The 24,102-nt window shown below is 46.7% G+C and overlaps 2 protein-coding genes across 3 annotated transcripts; one reads left to right on the forward strand and one right to left on the reverse strand.

Annotated features, from left to right (window-relative positions):
- Positions 1-956: 956 nt before the first annotated feature.
- GPANK1 (G-patch domain and ankyrin repeats 1) lies at positions 957-7,279 on the reverse strand. Its single transcript, XM_075836321.1, has 3 exons — positions 6,927-7,279; positions 3,874-4,482; positions 957-1,460 (listed from the first exon to the last, which is right to left on the reverse strand). Exons 2-3 carry the CDS (start codon positions 4,461-4,463, stop codon positions 1,001-1,003), a joined length of 1,050 nt encoding a protein of 349 aa, XP_075692436.1. The 5' UTR covers positions 4,464-4,482; positions 6,927-7,279; the 3' UTR covers positions 957-1,000.
- Positions 7,206-22,938, forward strand: CSNK2B (casein kinase 2 beta). Of its 2 annotated transcripts, none has more exons than XM_075836322.1 (7): positions 7,206-7,351; positions 12,991-13,070; positions 13,435-13,537; positions 14,682-14,797; positions 18,117-18,192; positions 18,268-18,457; positions 22,650-22,938. In XM_075836322.1, exons 1-7 carry the CDS (start codon positions 7,303-7,305, stop codon positions 22,738-22,740), a joined length of 705 nt encoding a protein of 234 aa, XP_075692437.1. In that variant the 5' UTR covers positions 7,206-7,302; the 3' UTR covers positions 22,741-22,938. The 2 variants fall into 2 exon arrangements, with proteins under 2 accessions (XP_075692437.1, XP_075692438.1); XM_075836323.1 differs by lacking the exon at positions 7,206-7,351 and adding an exon at positions 10,356-10,566.
- The last annotated feature ends 1,164 nt before the right edge of the window (positions 22,939-24,102 follow it).

The raw sequence follows: 24,102 nt of genomic DNA on the forward strand, positions 1-24,102 counted from the left end.
ATATCGTTTTTTTAAATAAAAAGCATTACCGTCACCTACATTACAGCGCCCATCTCCTTATATAGGAGACAGGGCACTTATATTGTGGTGACAGAGTCTCTTTAAGCCCCTGGGTTGCCATGACAACCACCGACACCCTTCGATCACGGTGTGGGGGCGCAGATAAGCTGTTTTCACTGCTTCAGATGCCGCGGTCGCGATTCATCGTAACATTTGAAGGGTTAAATGGCCAGGAATAGCACGATCCCTGTTCCCGGCCGTTAGTCTCCGGTGTCAGATGTAAAACACAGCTGCAGCATATGGAGTGCGCTCCATACTTCCCTGTGACGCTTATCACGTACATGAAGGCTATAATGCGTCAAGGGGTTAAAGAGAACCTTTCACTGCCCCATACATGTGTAGCTGAGTGCACACCCGCAGTGATCCTCCGCACAGACGCCGCTGCCAAGAGGCTCACCAGTGATGAGACTGATCTTGCGAGAGAGACACACACAGCAGAAGCCGCTGTGACATTGTCCAAACCGCTGTGCAGTGTCCGAGAGCTGACTATCACGCCCCCCCCCCCCCTGCCGTTTCCATGTCAAAAAACGCCCACTAACAGTACAGGGGCTACTTTACATATCGGGCGACAATATCTCCAGAACGGTGGAGGCTAGACAGGTCATTTAAAGTGCCCCAGGGTCTGTAAAGCATCGCCTATAACAGGGTGCACTCAGCTGCACATGTATGGGGTAGTGAAATGTTCACTTTAAAGGCATCTGGCGCCACATAATAAACAGCATCTATAAGATTATGTGTGTTTCAGCAGGTGTGCCATATACAGAACCTCCCAGCTGGATTGGCCAGGGCAGAAAGTCATGTCCTTCCACACCAAACTCACCCCCCCACCCACGCCTTTATGGACCTTCTGTGAAGGGAAGAGATTTTATACCTTACAAGAACAGTTACACAAACAATTTAAAAGCCACAATGGTTTATTAACAGTAAGAAACGGCTGCAGCTATAGGTCAATATTCATGTACGTCCTCAAATTTCGCTCCCAGGCCTTCGCTTCTTCCTCCTTCCTCTTCTCCTCTTTCCTGCTGACGGTAGCGACTCGTTCAGTTCTTTTGCGCAGTATAGACGGCCTGGCAACTGCCAAAGGGTCATTAGCAGCAAAATGGGTGACTTTTGGCTTCTCGTCACTTTGGAAACCAAGGCCTTTCTGGTCTCTCTTGAGAACAGTCTGTACAGGGAACTTCCGGCCTGTGCCACTGGGTCCCAGCCCCTCCTCAGAATCCCAGCCTTCCTTCACCATCATCTTATATCCAATGTTATGTTCTGGGATGACGTAGTAGGTGGGGGGAAGCTTCTTTTTCTTATTAAAGAGATGCACTGTGGAGCGTTCATGAGTTTCGATGCTGTCTTCCTGGTAATGAGTCTTGCAAACGTCACAGTATTTTCTTTCCAGTGGATGTGCTCTGCATATAAAATAGACATTACGGTTACTGATGAGAACTACATCTAATTCTTACTTCAATTGTGAAGTGAATACACGGACAGGTTGGGTCAGAGCCATTTAGGATTACTAGAAAGGCAGAAATGTAAATGAAACCCTGAAAACATTTGGACCCCAGCTGTTTAACCCTTTGATTGCTGTGGTCCGTGACATGATCAAAGGGAATTCCCCTCTTTGATCGCATCACCAGGATTCCGGTGATGCAATCAAATACCGGGGAATCCCTCTGCAGTCAGCCCTGGGGACCTAAAAAGGACCCCAGGGCTGTAGGTTCCGTTTGCCTGTTGTTCGGGCCCACTGTGTGCTGCCCGATCAGAAGCCTGTGTACCGGAGTGTATGCGAATACATTACAAGTAAAAAATAAAGTTATAAATAAAGTTATCCCTTAATGGGATTAAAAAAAAAAAAAAAAAAAAAGTAACCAAAAAAATAAATAAAAAAAAGTCCCAAAAAAAGGCATTATTTTGCATAAAATATATTTTTTTGCCCCAACTCTAAAAAAAACAAAACAATAAACCTACACATATTAGGTATTGATAGGAATGTAGTAACCTGAATTAATTTAATGTGTTATTTAGCGTGAAATGTGAAAGGGATAAAAAACAAACAAGAAAAACAATGCCAAGAATTGCTTTTGCCTATATTCACGCCGTAAAAAAAATAATTGTTTTTTGTCCCCCAAACTGTGGGGTAAAAAAAAAAAATACTATTTCTCTCGCATAAAAAAAGGCCTCATACAACCAAGTCAATGGAAAAATAAAAAAGTTATGGCTGCTAAAAAGCGGTCATTAAGGGGTTAACATAAAAACTTGACTTAAAGGGGCTCTGTCACCAGATTCTCAAACCCCTATCTCCTATTGCATGTGATCGGCGCTGCAATGTAGAGAACCGTAACGTGTTTTTTTGTTTTTTTTTAAACGATCATTTTTGGCCAAGTTATGAGCAATTTTATATTTATGCAAATGAGCTTTGAAATGGACAACTGGGCGTGTTTTTTTTCATATTTCCAACTGGGCGTGTCTTGTGTTTTTAACATCTGGGCGTGTTTACTTGTTTTGCTAGCTGGGCGTTGTGAGCAGCAGCATCATCCACTTCTCATCGCTCCCAGCCAGCTTCTTTCACTGCAGACACAGCGTGACGTCACCCACAGGTCCTTCAACCTTGGCGTCGGAAGAGAGAAGACACCACAGCTCCAGGCGTACAGTTGAATTTGCAGCAGCATCACCATGTGCAGGTAAGCATAGTAAACTCCTTAGAGACGAGCATATTAACCTTTTGGACGCCTTTCAGCCGATATATCTTCTCTGACCGACGCCAAGGTTGAAGGACCTGTGAGTGACGTCACGCTGTGTGTCTTTAGTGAAAGAAGCTGGGTGGGAACGATGAGAAGTGTATGATGCTGATTTGTCAGGATCATACGCTTCTATTCACAACGCCCAGTTAGTAAAACAAGTAAACACGCCCAGTTGTTAAAAACACAAGACACGCCCAGTTGGAAATACGAAAAAAAAAAGAAAACACGCCCAGTTGTCCATTTCAAAGCTCATTTGCATAAATATAAAATAGCTCATAACTTGGCCAAAAATGATCGTTTAAAAAAAAAAAAAACAACGTTACTGTTATCTACATTGCAGCGCCGATCACATGCAATAGGAGATAGGGATTTGAGAATCTGGTGACAGAGCCTCTTTAAACAATGGGTCATTTTCTGATGACACATTCCCTCTATTGCCTCTACTATCTAAGTTATGCCCTAACAGACATAAAAGGGTTATTCCTATCTTAAAAAGGGATGGCATATTGCTAGGATTTGCCATCACCTTATGATTGGTGGAGGTCCGATCTCTGGGACCCCCGCCGATACTCTGATTGAAGGGACCACAGCACTGCTTCCCAGTCACCTGGCCACCCGACGACTCAGAGGCCGGGAGCACCGCTGTGCAGGGGACATAGCGCTAAATCAGCACTGCGGCACCTTACAGCGAACCGTTAGGCAATGGAAAAGCTGAAAGCTCTTTGGGCCCTTCATTCTTCGGATCAGTCAGAGTAACAGAAGTTCGAATCTTACCAATCATAATGTTAAGGCTTATCCTAGCGACACATGATGTTTATCCCATGCATCAGAAGATGGGAATACCTATCCTGTCTGCCTGCTAGTAAATGTTATCTGAAATAGAAAGCACATGTCGGATTCTGATCTTTTCTATCGGGTGGAATATGTCTGGGTAGATGGGACCTTATTGTACTGGTTTGAATCAGCGATTCCAACAATGGATTCAACCATGTGCTGCTAATATCTGGGCTCCTCCATGTAAATGAACGTGTGGGATTCTTTGTTTTCCATAAACAACTTAAGTGGTGTCAACCTCACTCACCTCGGCATGAAGTCTTGAGGGTGATCTCTCAAAGAATCTTGTAGGAGCTGGACGACGTCCCGATGTCCAGCCTCGCCTGCCAAGATCAAAGCGTCCTTGCCTTTGGTTTCACATACTCCTACCCAGGCTGCACCGCTCTTCAGCAAGTAACGTACTACATCCATTTTCCCTGCGTAAGCTGCGCACATTAGACCTGTCCAGTAATAACCATCCCGAAAATTGACGTTGCAGCGCTCCTTCTCCAGCAGTCGCTTCACGCCTGTCAAGTCACCGTTTTGTGAACATCTGAGCAGCTGATGGCCGTTTCTATAGTCTGTGGCATCCGTAGCCGTCACGGCTGATCCGTGCTGGGACCGTCCTGTGCCCTCATGAGAAGACGGGGCGACTCGTTTGCGTTTTCGAGAAGGTTTCTTTGAAGAGGACTGCCCCCCTTCATTGGTAAGAAGACTCTCGTAGAAGGTTTTTGCCTCTTCACCAGAAATCTTCACCTTACTCTTCCGGGATGAATTCTTATTTCTTTGTTCTCCATTTTCCCACAAGTCTGATTTTTCACGAGCTCTGGTGAATGTGATGAGACGCGGGAAATTCATCTTCAACTTGAAGTGAAATCTAAAGAAAACAAGGACGTTTTTAGAATTCTTAGCATTGGAGGTGTAAACGTAAACTGTATAGAATAGTAGAAAACTTAAAGGGTAAGTAAAACGTACGACAAACTTCTGATGTGTCATAGTGACATGTCAGAAGTTTTGATTGATGGGGGTCCGAGCACTGAGACCCCCACCAATCGCTAAAACGAAGCGGCAGAACTGCTCACGTGAGCCTCTTCGTGTCTGTTCGGCTTTTTCCAGAAATCAATGTATTGTAGCGCGGGCTCAATAGAAAGTCTATGAGCCCGCACACCGCTACATCGGCTTTCCGGGAAAAAGACGAACAGAAACGAAGTAGCCGAGTGCTCAGACGAGCGCTTCTGTCACTTTGATTTAGCGATTGGTGGGGGTCTCAGTGCTCGGACTCTGACCAGTTCGTTGATCGTTTAGTTACCCTTTAAGAGACATGAGGGCTCCGTCTGGACACCATGAAGTCAGACATTTTATCAACTTTTTTTGGGTGGAATATAAAAAAAAAAAAGCAATACCGCCATTATTCTATGCATTTTAAATTGACGCCGTTCACTGTGCGGCGTAAATAACAAGTTACCTTTATTCTATGGGTCGGTACGATTACGGCGATACCACATATGTGGAGGTTTTTTTTTTATGTTTTACGACTTTTGCACTGAAATTATTTTTTGCATCGTAGCTTTCCAAGAGCCGTAACTTTTTTCTTTTTCCGTTAATGTCGTGATATGAGGGCTCGTTTTTTGCGGGACGAGACGTAGTTTTCATTGGTACTTTTTTGGGGTACATGGGACTTAATTAACTTTTATTATAACTTTTTTGGGGGGCAATGGAAAAAATTAGCAATTCTGCCATCGCTTTTTGCGGGTTTTTTTTTTTTACGTTTTCACCTTGCGGTTTAAATGACATGTTAACTATTGCTTGGGTCAATACGGTCACGGCGATACCATATATGCGTACTTTTATTTATTTTTTACACTTAACACCACTTTTTAATGGAAAAAATGTTTTTTTATTTTACTGTAATCTTTATTAATAAGTTTTATTTAACATTTATTACTTTTTTAGTCCCACTTGGGGACTTCACTATGCGATCTTTAGATATAATACTTTGGTAAACTTAATATACCAAAGCATTACTGCCTGTCACTGTAAAACCTCTGGCTTGGCCTAAGGCCCCATGCGCACAAACTTATTTTTGCGGCCGCAATTCATTTCAATAGGCCCATGTACATGACTGTGGTTTCCACGATCCGTGCATTGCCCAGGAGTCTGAACCGCAAAAAGAACGGACAAGTCTTATTACGGCCGTGTTCTGCGGTCCAGGCTCATAGAAATTAACGCAAGTGGCCATGTGTCCACGGCCCGTCATTTGCGGGCGGCCCGCGGGTGACACTTTGCAGCCGTCCGACCCGAAAATCACGGCCGTGAACATGGCTACGATTGTGTGCATGAGGCCTAATAGCTATGTAGCCAGGGCAGTGTGAACACTTTTTTTTCATAATAAGCTTTATTAAAACTTGATCTATTTCTTTAGCAGCACTACGGAACTTCAAAACACCAGCGCTTATATATTTGCTTTGGCATATTTCAAGTAAAACTGACACGCAATCTTTTAGACCATGCCGGTCAGGCCCCTGGTTGCCATGACAACCCATCGGTGAGACACAGATGGGGTGACATAGGGAGCACCCTCTTTTTCTAGCCTCTCAGATGCGGCGGTCGCCATTGAACGCAGCTTCTAAGGGGTTTTGAACAGCTGGGATCAGAGGTCACCCGGATCACCGACGTTGCAGCGTATTACAGCCGCCACCGGGTGGCGTGGACGCAGTTTCTGTAACATCCACTGGGCGTATCGTTACTCCCTATTGCGTAGAGTTAGGCACGAACGGGTTAAAGTAAAATTGTACAAATTTTACTTATAAAAAGATTAACATGAATTTGGTAAAAAAAAACTGGACGATTCCTTTAGGATTCATTTTTCAGAAATAAAGAAGCTCTCCAGTGAAACCCACTTTTGCATCAGAGTGTCCCCTTAATTACGGCATAATGAAAAGTTCCACAACTTCCTCCGCTTGCCGACAGTGAATATAAACATTCACTTCTAAAGAAAAAAATCGTATCCTGCTCATTAGCTGCTCACACAGTGGCAGGGATCGTTACAGTGTATCGGAGGTCTCCCTTGTAGCAAGCCGTGAACCTGTGTCACTTAAAGAGGGTAAACAATACGTTTTCCATTCACGGACAGCAAGCAGAGGTAGCGTAACTTTATGCAGTCTTAAGAAAGCAGCCGGTTGTCGCCTTCTTATATCAGCAAAGAACGAATCAAAGACTTATCATTTGTCTGTATTGTTTCCTGTAGTAGCCAAGTCACAAGCCAGTCACGCCGCCTCCAGCAATGCCTACACAGGTTACACTCGAGCGCCATATACTGACCAGTAAACCGCAGCCTGCATCCTCCTCAGAGCTGTCACTTCCTGACCTATTTCATTCAGCAAGACGCCTCACCAGAAGCGCGCAGCCTCGAAACTCAAAATGGCGGCGTCATCACCATCAAGGGGGCGGGGCTTCCGGCTTCTTTATAAGTGTGGGGGGGCGGAACGTACGGGACGCGAGAGCCAACCAGTGCAGAGAACAGAAGGTAGCGCGAATATGATTGGTTAGAATGACAGGCGGCGGAAGTGAGTGACGTCACGGGCAGATCTCAACGCGCTCAGCTGCTTTCTGTACTTCATAGCAACCGAGTGATATCAGCGGCTGGTGCTATACGGTGCCCCTCCCCCCCAGACATGGTGAAACTGCAAATCCCAGCATGCTTTGCTGTTGTACCATATTAACAACGTTATATAATGTGGGAAAATGTAAGAAATAGAAAAAAAAAACAACACTGTAAATTCTGTTGCTATGACTACAATGTGGTGACATGTGGTTTATAACGGGTAACATCACATGGCCGGGTCATCCAATGGCTGTAGGACACAGTGACGTTTCGTCTAGAGCGACATAAGATCCTTTTCGAGTCATTGGATGGTGTAGTCACGTGATGTGGCGTCACTATAGACGAAACGACGCTCCAGTGTAGTCATAACATGGCCGCGAAAACTAGTGTTAACAAAAAAAAGTACATCCACTTGTAGTGGAAATATAAAATAGCTTTCTGATACTGCATGGTAAAAACTACACACAGAGTTTGTGTGTAGTCTGTTACCATGGAGATATTTAAGGGCTTGATATAGCCAAACTGATTAATGATAAAAGTGTCCCTGTTGCCCATAGCAACCAATCAGAGCTCAGCTTTCATTTCTCCTTTAACAGTTTAAAAATATGAAAGCTGAACTCTGGTTGCTATGGGTAACAAGGACCGTTTTACTGTTAGACAGCTTTGATAAATGACTCCCATAGGTTTGCATAGGAGCTGCAGACACAAAACGGTAGGATGTTTTTAGTCAAGACCGTTTACAAAGTTGCTTCGTTTCCTTTTGTTTTAGTTTAGATGCATTGAAGCAATAAAATAAAATAAAAAATGGTCGCAAAAGTGGACATACCCTTTAACATATTATCCGGGACTGATAAAGAGGCGGTCACGTACCAATATGGGTCATTGTTAAGAATATTAAAAAATATTAACTTTCTAATATATTTCTGTTTATTCTCCGATCCCACGTCTCTGCTTACAAGGCGACGTGATAATGAGACATTTATTTTATGTCACATCACATGACCACGGCAGCCAATTGATGCCCACCGAGACGTTTCGGGTCCAGCGAAGGACTCTTGCTCTGTTAATGGGGGCCTTTCGGCTGACATACTTCATGGGGACAACCTGGCTGGCATTGTTAATAGGGTTTCTCTGGAAGTGTTAATTGGGGCACTCTGGCTCATTCTGTGAATAGGAGTACTGGCCTTATTAATGGGGGCACAGTTGCTGGTGCTGTTTATGGGGGTTCTCTGGCTGTCGTCATAGGGTTTGAAAAGAATTTGAGGGTCCCCTGCTCTTGTATGTGAAAATAATTTCCCTAAAATTACGCAAAAACAGGACCTGGCAGCCCACATAAACTATAGATATGGTTGCATCTTAAATCTTTACTCTTTAGGGTCAGATCACACGGCAGATTTTTCATGGTGGGTCCCGCCACAAAATCCGCCGCAGAATTATTCCTCCCGTTGGCACGAAGATTCCTCCTCCCATTGACTTCAATGGGAGTTCGGGCAGAATCCGCCTGATGATCGGGCAGGACGTTTCTTTTTCCCGCTAGCTGAGAAAATCAGCTAGCGGGAAAAATAAGCGTCCAGCTCCCATTGAAATGAATGGGAGGCAGAATTTTGCGCCGGAATCCACGGTAGGTTCCGCCGCAAAAATTCCATCGTGTGAACAGGGACTTAGGCAGCTTTAAAGGGGATGTCCCCCCCCCCCTGCTCGATTAGGACTTATAGACGTCAAAGATTGGGATGCCGCTCTATAAACCAGAACATAGAGAGTCACTGACAAGCAGCAGGTCTTGCACTGGGAACCTTGAGCCGTCCCTGTAAAACAAAGATGGTCAATAATGTGACTGGCCCGCCATGTAATACTACATTTCAGCAACCTGCAGTCTAACACTTTCTCCAAAATAAGCCGCTTGCTGGAGGTCTAAGGAGCCAGACCCGCGGAAATCAAGTGATCGCTGGAGCACTCTGATCGCTGTGCGTCAGGACGTTCTCAGCCGCGGTACCTGTGAGCGTAGGGAAGCGCAGGAACGGGAGAGGTGAGTATCTGGACATCTGGTCTGAGGTCTGTAAAAGGGAAAGTTTGGGGTGCGGTCTGGGGTCTGTAAACAGGGGGTCTAGTCTGGTTTTTGTATTCTTTTAGGGGGTCTGGTCTGGTGTCTGTATTTTTTAGGGGTCTGGTCTGGGATGCGTATTTGTTTAGGGCGTCTGTATTTGGCGCGTCTAATCTGGGTACTCCATTAGTTTAGGGCAGAATATGTATTTATTTATGGTCTACATTTAGTTAGGGAGTCTGGCCGGGGGTCTATATAATGGGGGTCCTGGTGTAGGGACTACATCTTTATTTAGGGGGTCTGGTGTGGTCTGTATTTGTTTTGGGGTGTGATAATGGGGTTTTATGTACTATTTGTAATTGAAATGCCGTAGGTTGGGCGTGTGTCCTATATTAATAAGTGGGGCAAACGGAAATAAATTCGTTCCCCTCTTTTGAATCTGCCTGGTCCCTTCTCAAAAGTTAGCATGTATGTTTTAAAGAGTTGTGCAAGACTTGGACATATCCCCCAAACATCCTAAACCCGTAATAAACAGGAAAAAATAATAATTTCTAATATATGTACTGATAACATTCTGCTATGGTCCTGCGCCGCTGCCACGTTATATATATACACTAGGCCTCAGTGATGTTGCGACTAAAGTCACGTAACGTCATATCTCCAATTTGTGCCACGGGATGTGACGTCACTATAGATGCAACATCACCAAGGCCTAAAAATTTTGGCAATTTTTTTTCCCCCATTTTTGTCCTTTTTGGGTATTTGTCCTAATTTCTCAAAACTCCTTTCAAATGTCAGACATTACTTGATAGAAGTCAGTGGGGAATCCATTTATGCGAGCGGAGTGCGAATTAAGGGGGTAAAGGTCGAATGACCCCCCTTATATGATCGAGTTTGCGCGAACCATATTATATGGACAACGCTACCAATTATTCCCCACCATTGACAGTATGAGGAGGAATCTATGCAGTGGAACTACAAGTCCAAGCATGCCCTCCTGTCACTCTCTGCCGGGTCTGCTGTTTGCGCACCCTCAGTGGTCACACAGTGATTTATGACTCTGTTTACTATCACACGTTATTTATATACTCTCTGTAGACCCTGCTGTTTCCATAGCTACATAACTCTGATGACGTCACGGCCTAGACATCTCTTCTAAGAACTACAGTTCCCATCATGCACACGGCCGCTTCCGGTAACGCCTCTTCCGTTCCGGGCTGATTCGGCGCACTGAGTGGGTACCGGGCCTTGTGTGTGGCGGCGGGTGAGAACCGGAAAGAACCGCCGTGTTTCCTGAGTCCGGAGAGAAAGTGCAGGTGTGAGCTCGGTGTTGGGGGGATTGTCCGGCCGATGTGTTCGTGTGCGGGTCTGGTCCCTGGTGATCATCTCAGTGTATGACCCCGGCCTCCTCCCCCTCCTGTCTGCCCCAACACCCACCTAATCCCGTGTGTGCCCTCGTCTCCTGCTCCATGTCACCCAGTGATTGTCAGCGCCCCTGTACCTCGTTACCTCATCTCCCCCGCAGCTCCTCACACGCTGCTGCCTCTCCCTGTACAGTAATAACGTCTCCTTCCTAAGGGTCACTGTCTCCTCCTCCCCTCCTCTCTATTTTTCTTTCCTTGACACCCCTTTTTTTTATCCCTCTGGTCCCCCCCCCCTTTGCTCTTCTTGTCGCCCCTCTGGTCCCCCCCCCCTTTGCTCTTTTTGTCGCCCTTCTGGTCCCCCCCTTTGCTCTTGTCGCCCCTCTGGTGTCCCCCCTTTGCTCTTCTTGTCGCCCCTCTGGTCGCCCCCTTTGCTCTTCCTGTCGCCCCTCTGGTCCCCCCCTTTGCTCTTCCTGTCGCCCCTCTGGTCCCCCCCTTTGCTCTTCCTGTCGCCCCTCTGGTCCCCCCCCCTTGCTCTTCCTGTCGCCCCTCTGGTCGTCCCCCCTTGCTCTTCCTGTCGCCCCTCTGGTCCCCCCCCCCCATTGCTCTTCCTGTCGCCCCTCTGGTCCCCCCCCCCCCATTGCTCTTCCTGTCGCCCCTCTGGTCCCCCCCCCCATTGCTCTTCCTGTCGCCCCTCTGGTCCCCCCCCCCATTGCTCTTCCTGTCGCCCCTCTGGTCCCCCCCCCATTGCTCTTCCTGTCGCCCCTCTGGTCCCCCCCCCCATTGCTCTTCCTGTCGCCCCTCTGGGTCCCCCCCCCCATTGCTCTTCCTGTCGCCCCTCTGGGTCCCCCCCCCCCATTGCTCTTCCTGTCGCCCCTCTGGGTCCCCCCCCCCATTGCTCTTCCTGTCGCCCCTCTGGGTCCCCCCCCCCATTGCTCTTCCTGTCGCCCCTCTGGGTCCCCCCCCCCATTGCTCTTCCTGTCGCCCCTCTGGGTCCCCCCCCCCCATTGCTCTTCCTGTCGCCCCTCTGGGTCCCCCCCCCCATTGCTCTTCCTGTCGCCCCTCTGGGTCCCCCCCCCCCATTGCTCTTCCTGTCGCCCCTCTGGGTCCCCCCCCCCCATTGCTCTTCCTGTCGCCCCTCTGGGTCCCCCCCCCCATTGCTCTTCCTGTCGCCCCTCTGGGTCCCCCCCCCCCATTGCTCTTCCTGTCGCCCCTCTGGGTCCCCCCCCCCATTGCTCTTCCTGTCGCCCCTCTGGGTCCCCCCCCCATTGCTCTTCCTGTCGCCCCTCTGGGTCCCCCCCCTTTGCTCTTCCTGTCGCCCCTCTGGTCCCCCCCCCCCTTTGCTCTTCCTGTCGCCCCTCTGGTCCCCCCCCCCCTTTGCTCTTCCTGTCGCCCCTCTGGTCTCTGTCCCCCCCCCCTTTGCTCTTCCTGTCGCCCCTCTGGTCTCCGTCCCCCCCCCCCCTTTTGCTTTTTGTTGCCCCTCTTGTGCCCTCTTGTGCTCTGGTCGTCTTTCTGCCCGCTCTTGTTATCGTTGTTGGTCTCACCCGCGGCTGTATTGTCCCTCGTCTGAGTGTTGGTATAAGGAGCTCTCCCATGTGCTGAATGACAGTATTTTATATTTTTGTGTGCCATTATCGAGCGTGTTTTACCACAAATTGTTGCAGGTTTGTGATGCTTTTTTGAAAAAATGTTTCACCTCTACAGGCTGCAGAGCCCTAAAAAAATACAACGCAAAACCGCAGTAGTGGTAGTAGTAACGGCGGCGGCGGTGGTGGTAGTAGTAACGGTGGTGGTGGTGGTAACGGTGGTGGTGGTGGTGGTAACGGTGGTGGTAACGGCGGTGGTGGTGGTGGTAGTAGTGGCGGCGGTGGTAACGGCGGCGGTGGTAACGGCGGCGGTGGTAACGGTGGTGGTGGTAACGGTGGTGGTGGTGGTAGTAGTATGGACAATGCACAGTTTTGCTAAACACTATTTTAGCGCTGTAATGAATAGATGGTGCCTTTGGCGTGTGTGAGAGCGCTCGTACAGACGTGACTCCTGGGCGCTCGTACAGACGTGACTCCTGGGCGCTCGTACAGACGTGACTCCTGGGCTCCCTTGTGCTTCTAGTGGACGAGTCCTGGATCACCACAGTAGGAGATGTTAGTTCTCCGGAGAAGTCTGTGATACGGACGGTTTACTAGAAGTGCGGCACGTCTGTCCGTGAAACGTGCCATCACCCAGCCGTAATACAGCGCCGTACAGGGTGTCAGAAGAGGGCTCCGACCCCGTCACCCGGCCCTCCGGATCTCACATGATGGATCTCGTCCCAGCCTTGGCACTGCACTTTTTATTTATTTATTTATTTATTTTTTACTAATTGTGTTTTTTAATTTTCAGCCTGGAAAATGAGCAGTTCAGAAGAAGTTTCGTGGATCAGCTGGTTCTGCGGGTTGAGAGGCAATGAATTCTTCTGTGAGGTGAGGGCACCTGGTCAGATGGGCAGAGCGAAATCCAACGTGCCAGATCCTTGTTCTCCTGATTGGGCAGAGTTTGGCTGACCCATGATGGTCCTGCCAGGAGATCTAACGTCCTAATTTGTACCCACTTAATAAAAATGTGCACCCCCCCCAATATTGCAGAATGGTGGTGGCGTTGCCGCCTGTTACCAGACATGGACTCCATTGGAAAGTCTGTTTTTTGCTTCTGCTATTTGTATTTAGGGCTCGGCGTCTCGTGTATTATGGTTTCCGCTCTGAGGCCGCATGATTAATCCGCTTGACTTCTGTTGAGGGTTATCCTTCCCTGGTTAACAGTATCTTTCTATATAACTTTCTCTTGCAGGTAGATGAAGATTATATTCAGGATAAATTCAACTTGACTGGACTCAATGAGCAGGTCCCCCATTATAGACAGGCGCTGGACATGATCCTGGACCTAGAACCTGGTCAGTACCCCATTCACCTGTTTTCCACTGAACAGCGCACGCGGTCTGTGGCTTTATGGCGAAATAGTCCAAACCGTGCAAAACTTACCAGTAGAAGTGTCTAGAAGTCCCTATATATATATATATATATATATACACATACATACAAATACAACTGGTTTTAGTATCTTCTATACAGAGAAATGACTGCGGCCTGAGGCTGCACTACTGAGGTCCTCATTCCTGTCAGACAGCTTGTGGATACAAAACATCAATGTCCTCACATATAATTGTCACTATCCAAGTGGAGATGACTGACGAGGCTGCACTACTGAGAGATCGTAAGGGTATGTTCACACGCTCAGCAAAAAACGTCTAAAAATACAGAGCTGTTTTCAAGGGAAACCAGCTCCTGATTTTCAGACGTGTTTTAAACCACTCGCGATTTTCGTTGCATTTTTTTACGGCCGTTTTTGGAGCGGTTTTTAATAGTCTATGAAAAACGGCTCCAAAAACATCCCAAGAAGTGACCCGCACTTCTTTTTCGCGGCAATTTTGGAAAAAAAGCCGCAGTAAAAAACAGCCCGTCGGAACAGAATGCCGTTTTTCCCATTGCAATCAATGGCCAGATGTTTGGAGGCGTTCTGTTTCCGATTTTTCGGCCCGAAAAACGTCCGAAAATAGCCCGTGTGAACATACCCTTATGATTATCTCCATCTATGTTTACAAGTCGTCTCCATGACAACACTTGGCCTAACAGGAATCTGAGTATCCGTGGTACCGCCGCAAGCGTTCAACCCGTGGGTTCAAGGGACCATATCTCAACTTAAACTTTTGATCCCTCTGGTCCACCCTCACTTGGTTTTCCTGTTGCCCCTCTGGTCCCCCGTCCTTTGGTCTTTCTGTCGCCCCTCTGGTCCCCCCTCAACTCAACTAGTTAAACAACAAAAAACACAAACTCACACTTTTATAAGTTTTTCCTGCTAAGTCTCCACTGAACAATGTCGGGGGGGCCTGGCCCCCATTTTCACTGGGGCCCCTCTTGATAGACACTCGCGGTAGTATGCTGTCGCTTGGAAATCCGGAAGGATTATATTGGCGGACGTCTTTGGTTGGGGGGGTCGCGGCGTCATCCTTTCTCATGTTCCTTCTTTCCGTTCTACAGATGAGGAGTTGGAGGACAATCCGAACCAGAGTGATCTCATAGAACAGGCAGCGGAGATGCTATACGGACTGATCCACGCCCGCTATATTCTGACTAACCGTGGCATTGCCCAGATGGTGAGAACATTTGCTTTTCTATTAGTATATATGTATTGGGATGACTTGAGGCACAGAATACAGCTGATCGCTGGGGGTCCCAGAGTACCCCTCAATTTACGCCACAAAGGACGCCACAATTTAAAGAACTAAGAGCTCCAATGGCGTTTACGGCACTACTCACTTTTTTTCTTGTATTTCCCGCTGCTTTATTTTGTCCCACATAAAGGACGTGTATGAGATGATCTTTCTACGTTCTGTTCCGAATGCCAATTTAATGCGTGCGCTCTGTGAAAATACAATACATGTTCTATGCAAATGAAGGGGCCCCTCGGTCTGCGAGTCGCCGTGATTTGCATGTGACATGGACTGTAACGAGTTTTCTAGCCTGCGGATGTGACAAGGTGTCGGTGCTCGTTCTAAAGCTGCGTTCAGAGTAGGAAAATTTGTCCCTGAATCGGAGGCAAAATCTGCAAGTTACAAGTTCACGACTTGCAGGGCGTGGTGTGGATTTGGAAACTCTGGAAAACCCCGTTCATTCGCTTTTTACTGCAACGTGTTGTGGGTTTTCTATACGGAACAGCTCTGAAAATTCACCACGTATGTTGTATGTTCACGGTGTCATAAAATCACGATCCAGTGCTTCATTCATGGGGCATGTGCGGGGTTATTGGGGGAGGGGGCACGCCCTGGCCGTCTTCTGTTATTTAATCCTGACTAGATTAAGTAAAGAGGCTCTGTCACCAGATTCTGAAACCCCTATCTCCTATTGCATGTGATCGGCGCTGCAATGTAGAGAACGGTAACGTTTTTTTTTAAACGTTAATTTTTGGCCAAATTATGAGCAATTTTATATATATGCAAATGAGGTTTGAAATGGACAACTGGGCGTGTATTGTGTTTTTAACTGGGCGTGTTTACGTGTATGACGCTGACCAATCAGTGACCAGGCAGCGTCATACACTCATCTCCATTCATTTACACAGCAGCGATGTGCAGCCTCATACACAGAGATTAACGTTAATCCAGTGTCCCGATAATGAATACACATGAAATCCAGCCTGGACGTCATGTGTACTCAGAATCCTGACACTTCTGACTCTTTTCTTTGAGATTTCTAGCAAGGGAAACGAAATCTCGCGAGATTACGCGTGGCTTGCTGGAAATCTCACAGAAAAGAGTCAGAAGTGTCAGGATTCTGAGTACACATGACGTCCAGGCTGGATTTCATGTGTATTCATTATCGGGACACTGGATTAACGTTAATCTCTGTGTATGAGGCTGCACATCGCTGCTGTGTAAATGAATGGAGATGAGTGTATGACGCTGACTGGTCACTGATTGGTCAGCGTCATACACGTAAACACGCCCAGTTAAAAACACAATACACGCCCAGTTGGACATAACGGAAAAAAAAACGCCCAGTTGTCCATTTCAAGCCTCATTTGCATAAATATAAAATTGCTCATAACTTGGCCAAAAATGATCGTTTTTTTAAAAAAAAACAACACCTTACTCTTATCTACATTGCAGCGCCGATCACATGCAATAGGAGATAGGGGTTTCAGAATCTGGTGACAGAGCCTCTTTAAGTAATGTGTTTTAGACTTCTACTCGGTACCACCCCATGATTGATGTGTCCTCACCTCTTTCCTGGCCTGTGGGGCAACGTTTCACGTAGGGCTTATTCACACAAATGGGATAATCGGTAGTTTTTTTTAACGGCAGTCACATGGCTGCATTAAAATCAATATAAGTCTATGGGGCTACTCAGACGGACATTTTCTTAACGGACCGTGTGAACGTCCCTTGAAAAAATATTGTCCTATTTTTGCCCGTTTTCACGAAATCCCTCGAATAGACTCAAGTCTGAGGGATCTGTGAAATCGGGTCCCGCCGATTTGACATCCGTTCGTGTGAACAAGTCCTTAAAGGGGTTGTATGGTTTAGAAAACCCATTGTCAAATACCCAATTATAGAATTTTTCCGGACCCTGACCTGTTATCCAGAGTTGAGAGCAGCTTCGTAGAGCATTTCCCACTCTGGAGGACGCGGCACGTCCATGCGTTACTTGGACAGCCCATTGATTTAAAAAGAAACTGTGTAATGCTTCATTTCTCCTCTAGAGGCACTGCTGAAAAAAATAAACCTTTCCTGCGCACAGCTGATCACTGGGGCACCCAGCAGCAGGACACCACGATCAGCTAATGGTCTTAGGACCTTTCTAACAGGGTGGGATTGTCCAAAGCAGACAGACCCTATAACTGGCGCACTGTGAGGGCAAAATATAAAATAATTACAATGCAAAGTTTTGTGTTTTTTTTTTTGTCATTTTTTTATTTATTTTAATTTCCCTTTAAATCCCAGACTCTACAGATTATTAGATCTAAAAATATTGATCAGGTGCATTTTCCGGGGGTTGTTGATTTCTCCCCTTATCTAGTTGCTATGTACATATATGAGGCCTGGTGTATATTTCACGTGTGAAGCTATGCCCAGCTGCCAGGACCAGCGCCGCAGCCGCCGCCACAACATCTCAATAACAGGAACTCCCGCTTATGTTCCCAGCGCCCTCCTCCCCACCCCCTCCCTGCAGCGGTTGTATCCTGCTGTTATGTGGAGCCCGGAGAAAATCCCTTTCACGAATGATTTGGGTCGGTCAATAGTCATTAATCATTCAGCTGTTTTGCATTAGTGGCGGCTGGCGGCAGCGCTGCTCCTGCATCATGACATATACTGCGGCTGCTGAACAGGAGTGTTTATAATGGCACATGAAGCCCGGCGGACAGGACGGCTCCATCTTTGGATCACTGCCATGTTGCAGCTGCTGACCTGAGAGCTGTGGTAGCAGTCGGTGCCGGCAGGGTTTGCAGCAGGTCACGGGTCCTGTGTACGGCAATGTTTACTCCGCGTCCGCCATGATGCGATTTGACGTATGCACCTTGTCCGATGTGCATGGCAGAATGAACCCATCTCCTGAGCAGCAGTAAAACAGAGCGAGGTCAAGCTATAGGGTTTGGATTCTTTTTTTATTTTCTGTACGTGATTATGAGGGCAGCCGTCTTCATGTCCAATACCCCCAATCCACGATATAAAAGATAATTGTCAGATCACTGGGGACCCCACCGATCGTGGGAACCTTCATACAACCTTCAGACACGGGGAGGAGCAGGTCTGTAGTCGTGGTAAATCACCGTTGGCTTCGGCAGTGGGTGAGACCTGGGCAGCGCGGGAGGTGGCGGCTGTGATCAGATTCTGGGTTCGGATGTCCGTACTCATTCGTAGTTTTCTTTTCGGACTTGTCTGAGTGATAAACGTTTCCCGTTTCTTGTCTTTGCAGTTGGAGAAATATCAGCAGGGAGACTTTGGTTATTGTCCCCGTGTTTACTGTGAGAACCAGCCCATGCTGCCTATTGGTAGGTGCCGTCCTCTTCTGTATACACTTTCTGTTCTCCGAGTCAAGGCTGAATTTTCTTCTCTGTCTCTCCCAGGTCTCTCTGACATCCCTGGTGAAGCGATGGTCAAGCTGTATTGCCCCAAGTGCATGGATGTTTACACCCCCAAATCCTCCCGTCATCACCACACAGATGGAGCATATTTTGGCACTGGATTCCCCCATATGCTCTTTATGGTTCACCCAGAATATCGACCTAAGAGACCCGCCAATCAGTTTGTCCCCAGGTAACATGATCGTGTCAATGGTCTGATTAGAGCTAGAAAGGAGGGGAAAGTTATAAGAGGTGGGGGGTCGGCATAAAGTAAGTGGTGGCATTAGGATATGTCATCACTTACTGATCAGTGGGGGTCTGACTTCTGATCCCTAGAATAAAGGGTATATTTTACAATACTACATCCCATAATCCAAAATATCCTTCACTAGCTACAGACTACGGGAAGTGGTCTATTAGTTGTGTGTGTGTTTGTGTGTGTGTGTGTGTGTGTATGTATATATATATATAATGTGTGTGTGTGTGTGTATATAAAGTATTCTTCCCTACCGAGCTTCACCTTATAAATAGTGCCCCCCCCCCCCCAAACAAATAAAACAAACTTCCCACAATGTACAGGCCGCCTCAGCCACGTTAGGACTGCAGCCTATGAGACGACGAGACCTTGTATGTTCTATACAACTTTCCAATAGACTTTCTGTACTCGCTCCTCACAAATCTCTGCTTGCTGTTATCCAATCTTTATAATTTACTCCCAGTGGTTAACATCTGTCCTGGTCTTGTGGTGATCACACAGGTGCACGGCTCGTTACAAGACACAGCACTGATACCTGTACTGTAACGAGCTGTGCACCGGTGTCATCACATGATCAGGACGGATCTTATCCACCCCGAGTAAACAAGAGGTTTCCATTGAAGGACAGCAAGCAGAGATTTTGAAAACCATGAGGAACTGATACAAAAAGTATATCGAAAAATTGTGTAACTTTCCGTCATTCAATCAATAAGGTTCTGTTCTCAGCTGATTGGTCGCAGTGCGATTTCTACCTTCAAAACTACGGGCATCTCGGCGGAACCTGACGGACCCCCATTATAGTTAGTGGGGTCTGTCAAGCACCGTTGGTGTCCGTTGTGCGTCGGATCCTTCACAGCCTTGTAGCTTCCATCATAAACTGAAGCCACAATCTAGATGTGAACCTTCTTAGAATCTGAAATGACAATCTGCCCACCTCTGCCACCATACACACACACACACACACACACACACACACACACACTTCTATAAAGAGATCAAACCCATTTGGTACTGAGCCAAGATTTGTTGCTGAGAATCTGACGCCGCCGTTGATGTCAATGTAGTAGAAATGTCTGTGCCAAAAGGGTTTAAAAATAGGATAAAGGTTTCCCTACGAAGTGAGAATACGAATTGTTGTTGCATTCTGCCACATGTCCAGCAGGAGGTGCTCTTCAATATAAATTTAGATACCACTCGGCCACTACTTGTAATGGATTCTGGTGTCTTGGGTCAGAAATGGGCAAATTTTATAATAGAGCGGTGAACGGTAGTTATCGGCTGCTGCAAATCCCGGATTGTAAAGGGCAAAGGATCACACCCTAAATTTAGTCAGCGAAAAAGGATTCGCACAAACTTTCTGGTGCTTTTTCATAAGTCGTATAATCTTCAAAGTTACCACAAGCTTTTAATTTCATTTTTTTTTTCCCATCATCCTGTGCCCTCATTTTCTTCTCAAACTCTCCCAAATCGGAAATGTTTCCTCCACTGGGAGATCAGTTGGAGCTTTTAATCATGAAAATCAAAAAGTCAGTGAAACCGGATTTTATAATTGAAAACGGGTGAACAGTGATTTGAAGAGCAAGATTAGCGCGTCCTTCATGGGTTAAAGAGCACGTAGCGTGACTTTTTTTTTTTTTCCCCTTTCCAAGATACCAGCGACACGACGGACCTGCAGCTTCTTACTAATGTACCGTGTCCCTGACCAGCGCGCCAAATATTACAAAAAGTATCCCGACGTCACCTGAAGATCGTTTACTTTAGTCCCTCCCTTCTGGGATTATGTAGGGATAGTTTGGGTGCTCTGGACAAGGCGCTACTCAGAAATAGGGAGTCTAGGAATTTCCGAAACGCTTTGGCTGTGTTCAGACATGGCAGACTTTTTCCACCGCTGCGGATTTCCCTCTGTAGGTTTCAAAGCCTCAACGTTTATTGTGCTGCAAATTGTTGTGGATTTTTGGTGCCAAATCTGCACAGAAAATCAAACGCCTGAGCTCGCCCTTTGCGTATTTCTGCCGTGGCTTGAAACTTTTAGGGTAAGGACGCATGGGGCGGATAAAAGTACACACAGTATCCATCATGGAAGCCGCGGTGCATTCCGCCTGAAAAACCGCATCAAATTTTCTGGTGCAGTTTTCACCCGGAATCTCCGCTGTGGAAATACTGCTAGAAAAAAGTCATAAGTTTATACCTACCCAGTTCTCTGTTGTTATGGCGACGCAGTCCTCCGCTCTGAGAACAGCCCGGCCCCCTGGGATGACATTGCAGTCCATGGGTGCGTGAAAATCGCGCACGGAAGCACTTCCGTGTGTCGCGCAACAGATAAAGAAATGAAGGAAAAAATAAAAGCACTTCCTTCATTTATTTTTTCTAAACGTCAAAACCGCGTGTCATAAGGATGGCATATGCGTGAAAATCACACAGCCACGCAGCAAACACTGATGACACACGGAAGTGCAACGCGCGCAAAACGCACACGCTCGTGTAAATCAGGCATTAAAGAGGCTCTGTCACCAGATTTTGCAACCCCTATCTGCTATTGCAGTAGATCGGCGCTGCAATGTAGATTACAGTAACGTTTTTATTTTAAAAAAACGAGCATTTTTGGCCAAGTTATGACCATTTTTGTAGTTATGCAAATGAGGCTTGCAAAAGTCCAAGTGGGCGTGTATTAGGTGCGTACATCGGGGCGTTTTTAATACTTTCACTAGCTGGGCGCTGTGAAGAGAAGTAACATCCTCTTCTCTTCAGAACGCCCAGCTTGTGACAGTGCAGATCTGTGACGTCACTCACAGGTCCTGCATCGTGACGGCCACATCGGCACCAGAGGCTACAGTTGATTCTGCAGCAGCATCAGCATTTGCAGGTAAGTCGATCTTACCTGCAAACGCTGATGCTGCTGCAGAATCAACTGTAGCCTCTGCTGCCGATGTGGCCGTCACGATGCAGGACCTGTGAGTGACGTCACAGATCTGCACTGTCAGAAGCTGGGCGTTCTGAAGAGAAGAGGATGTTACTTCTCATCAGAGCGCCCAGCTAGTGAAAGTATTAAAAACGCCCCGATGTACGCACCTAATACACGCCCACTTGGACTTTTAAACACACCCACTTGGACTTTTGCCAGCCTCATTTGCATAATTACAAAAATGGTCATAACTTGGCCAAAAATGCTCGTTTTTTAAAAATAAAAACGTTACTGTAATCTACATTGTAGCGCCGATCTGCTGCAATAGCAGATAGGGGTTGCAAAATCTGGTGACAGAGCCTCTTTAAGCTCCAAGTGACCTGAATAGAAGCTGCACATAGATCGTCCACCTAGTGGCCGCAACAGGAACTTGTGGATTTTCCAAGTATTTAAAGGGTAACTAATTTAGTACAACACAGCAAAATTTTACCGCTCAGACGGCACCGGGTAGATAATCCAACATGTAGTCGCTGTGGACAAACTCGGTCAATACGCTATAAACAATCCGTGATCCAGTACGAGTGTGAATAGTTGTTCCGCGGATCTCCGTTTGAGCTCCTCGCAGGATAAAATCCTATATCTCGAGTGTAGAAGAAAATAAATCTAGTGCAACGCCCTCTGGAACTTTCCCTACACGCTGGTTTTAATCCATACGCACAAGATTACAAAGATAAAACGGCAATGGTTCGATACAATCGATAAAAAGCATAAGCGGCACGCCAAACAATCTCGCCCTATCATTTAATTCTTTTTAATTTTTTTTTAATGTATCGGGCAGGCGATTTTTAAGAAATATTGCAATATACTTTATTTCCGATTTCAACCTTTTTTTCATTGTAAGACTGTTCCTGAATTCTCCGTTGCGGGCCATTTCTAGGGACAATCCGTATTCGGCGCCGTACACATCGTATACAGTCCCGCTGTGTGGGGGACACTTCGTGCTGCCGGCTCCTGATACCCGATGCATACGATGTCTCAGTGCATTGGGTATTTCTACAACAGATGTTTCAGTCCGTTCCTCCCTAACAGCCGCTCTATAGGGTGGGGGTTTCACACCTCCGGCTGGCAGGGAGATAAGATCAGGGCCTGAGGGGGTGGAGCGTGACAAAGGAGTCCGTAATTCTGCAAGCTTCTCACCTTTTCATCTCTTCCTCCCTCTCTCTCTAGGTTATATGGCTTCAAAATCCACCCAATGGCCTATCAGCTTCAACTTCAGGCAGCCAGCAACTTCAAAAGTCCTGTGAAGACAATGCGTTGAGATACACCCTGGTATACGGTTTCAGTATATGGCCTGGTGACCCCCCCCCCCACCTCACCCTGTTATGGAGCAATGTTCTTTTTTTTTTTTTTTTCGGTGTATGATTTTTCCAACCTTTTATTTTGATTTTAGTCCTGTTAAGAGTGTGTTCATACAACCTATGACTGTGGTTAAATAAAATTCTATAGAATGAACCGATCCTGCCCTCCCAGATGAGGTTTCGTTTTTTGGTTAGGTGTTGAGATGTCTCAGAAGGCAGGGGCTCGGGCATTGAGAGACTGGGTGCACGAGGAGGTGTGAGCGGGTAATGCCCGCTGAGCTCTAAACTTGTAGCTCCACAAGCCTGTGAGGAGCGGCAGGTCTCGGCAATAAGAAAAGCTATACAGATATCGGTCATCAACAGAGTACAACCTGAGCCAATTCAAGTACACAGATGTGAGAATCACGTTTTAAGTGAATGTGAGTGCAATACCAGATGTAACCTGTAGTCCAGGGTGGCACTGTTTCTGGGGGAAAAAGATCTTCCTTATTTTATTTGTTAGAGGACACATCTGTTTTAGTAAATAATTGTTTTCCCCAAGAAATAACAATTCTGGAGCATCTTTTCTTAGAACGCTGCGTTATGCCGTTCCTCTGTTATTCCTACTGGAAGTTTATGAATTGACAACTGACTGGCTGTTACCAGTATGGGGTTGTCCCTACTATACTAGTCCTTCTCAATGAATTAGAATATCCTCAAAAATGTAATTTAATTCAAAAAGTGTCTCTATAGATCTAAATAATTCTATAGATTCATCACACGGAGGGATCTATTTCCTGCATTTTGTTCTTTTCATGTTGATGATTATGGCAAACAGTTCATGAAAACCCAAAATTTAGTCTCTCAGAAAATCAGAATATTCAATAAGCCCAATTTCAAAAATGATTTTTAATACCGAAATGTCGTCCTCCTGAAAAGTCTGTCCAGTATATAAAGTCCACTGTTATATGAAGTCCAGAGTCAGCGCAGCGTCTAGCAGGACATTTCCCAGCACTTCATGCTTCCCTCTGCTGACCAGCTTTATGGAGATGCTGATTTCATTTTCCAGCAGGACTTGGCACCTGCCCACACTGCCAAATGTGCCAATACCTGGTGTAATAACCACAGTATCACTGCGCCTGATTGCCCAGCAAACTCACCCGACCTAAACCCCATAGAGAATCTATGGGGTATTGTCAAGAGGAAGATGAGACCCCAGACCCAACAATGCAGACGAGCTGAAGGCCGATATCAAAGCAACCTGGCGTCCATAACACCTCAGCAGTGCCACAGGCTGATCACCTCCATGCCACGCCGCATTGATACCACCTCAGCAGTGCCAC

This window comes from Rhinoderma darwinii, chromosome 8 (genome assembly GCF_050947455.1).
Source record: "Rhinoderma darwinii isolate aRhiDar2 chromosome 8, aRhiDar2.hap1, whole genome shotgun sequence".
In the NCBI taxonomy this organism is placed as follows: domain Eukaryota; kingdom Metazoa; phylum Chordata; class Amphibia; order Anura; family Rhinodermatidae; genus Rhinoderma; species Rhinoderma darwinii.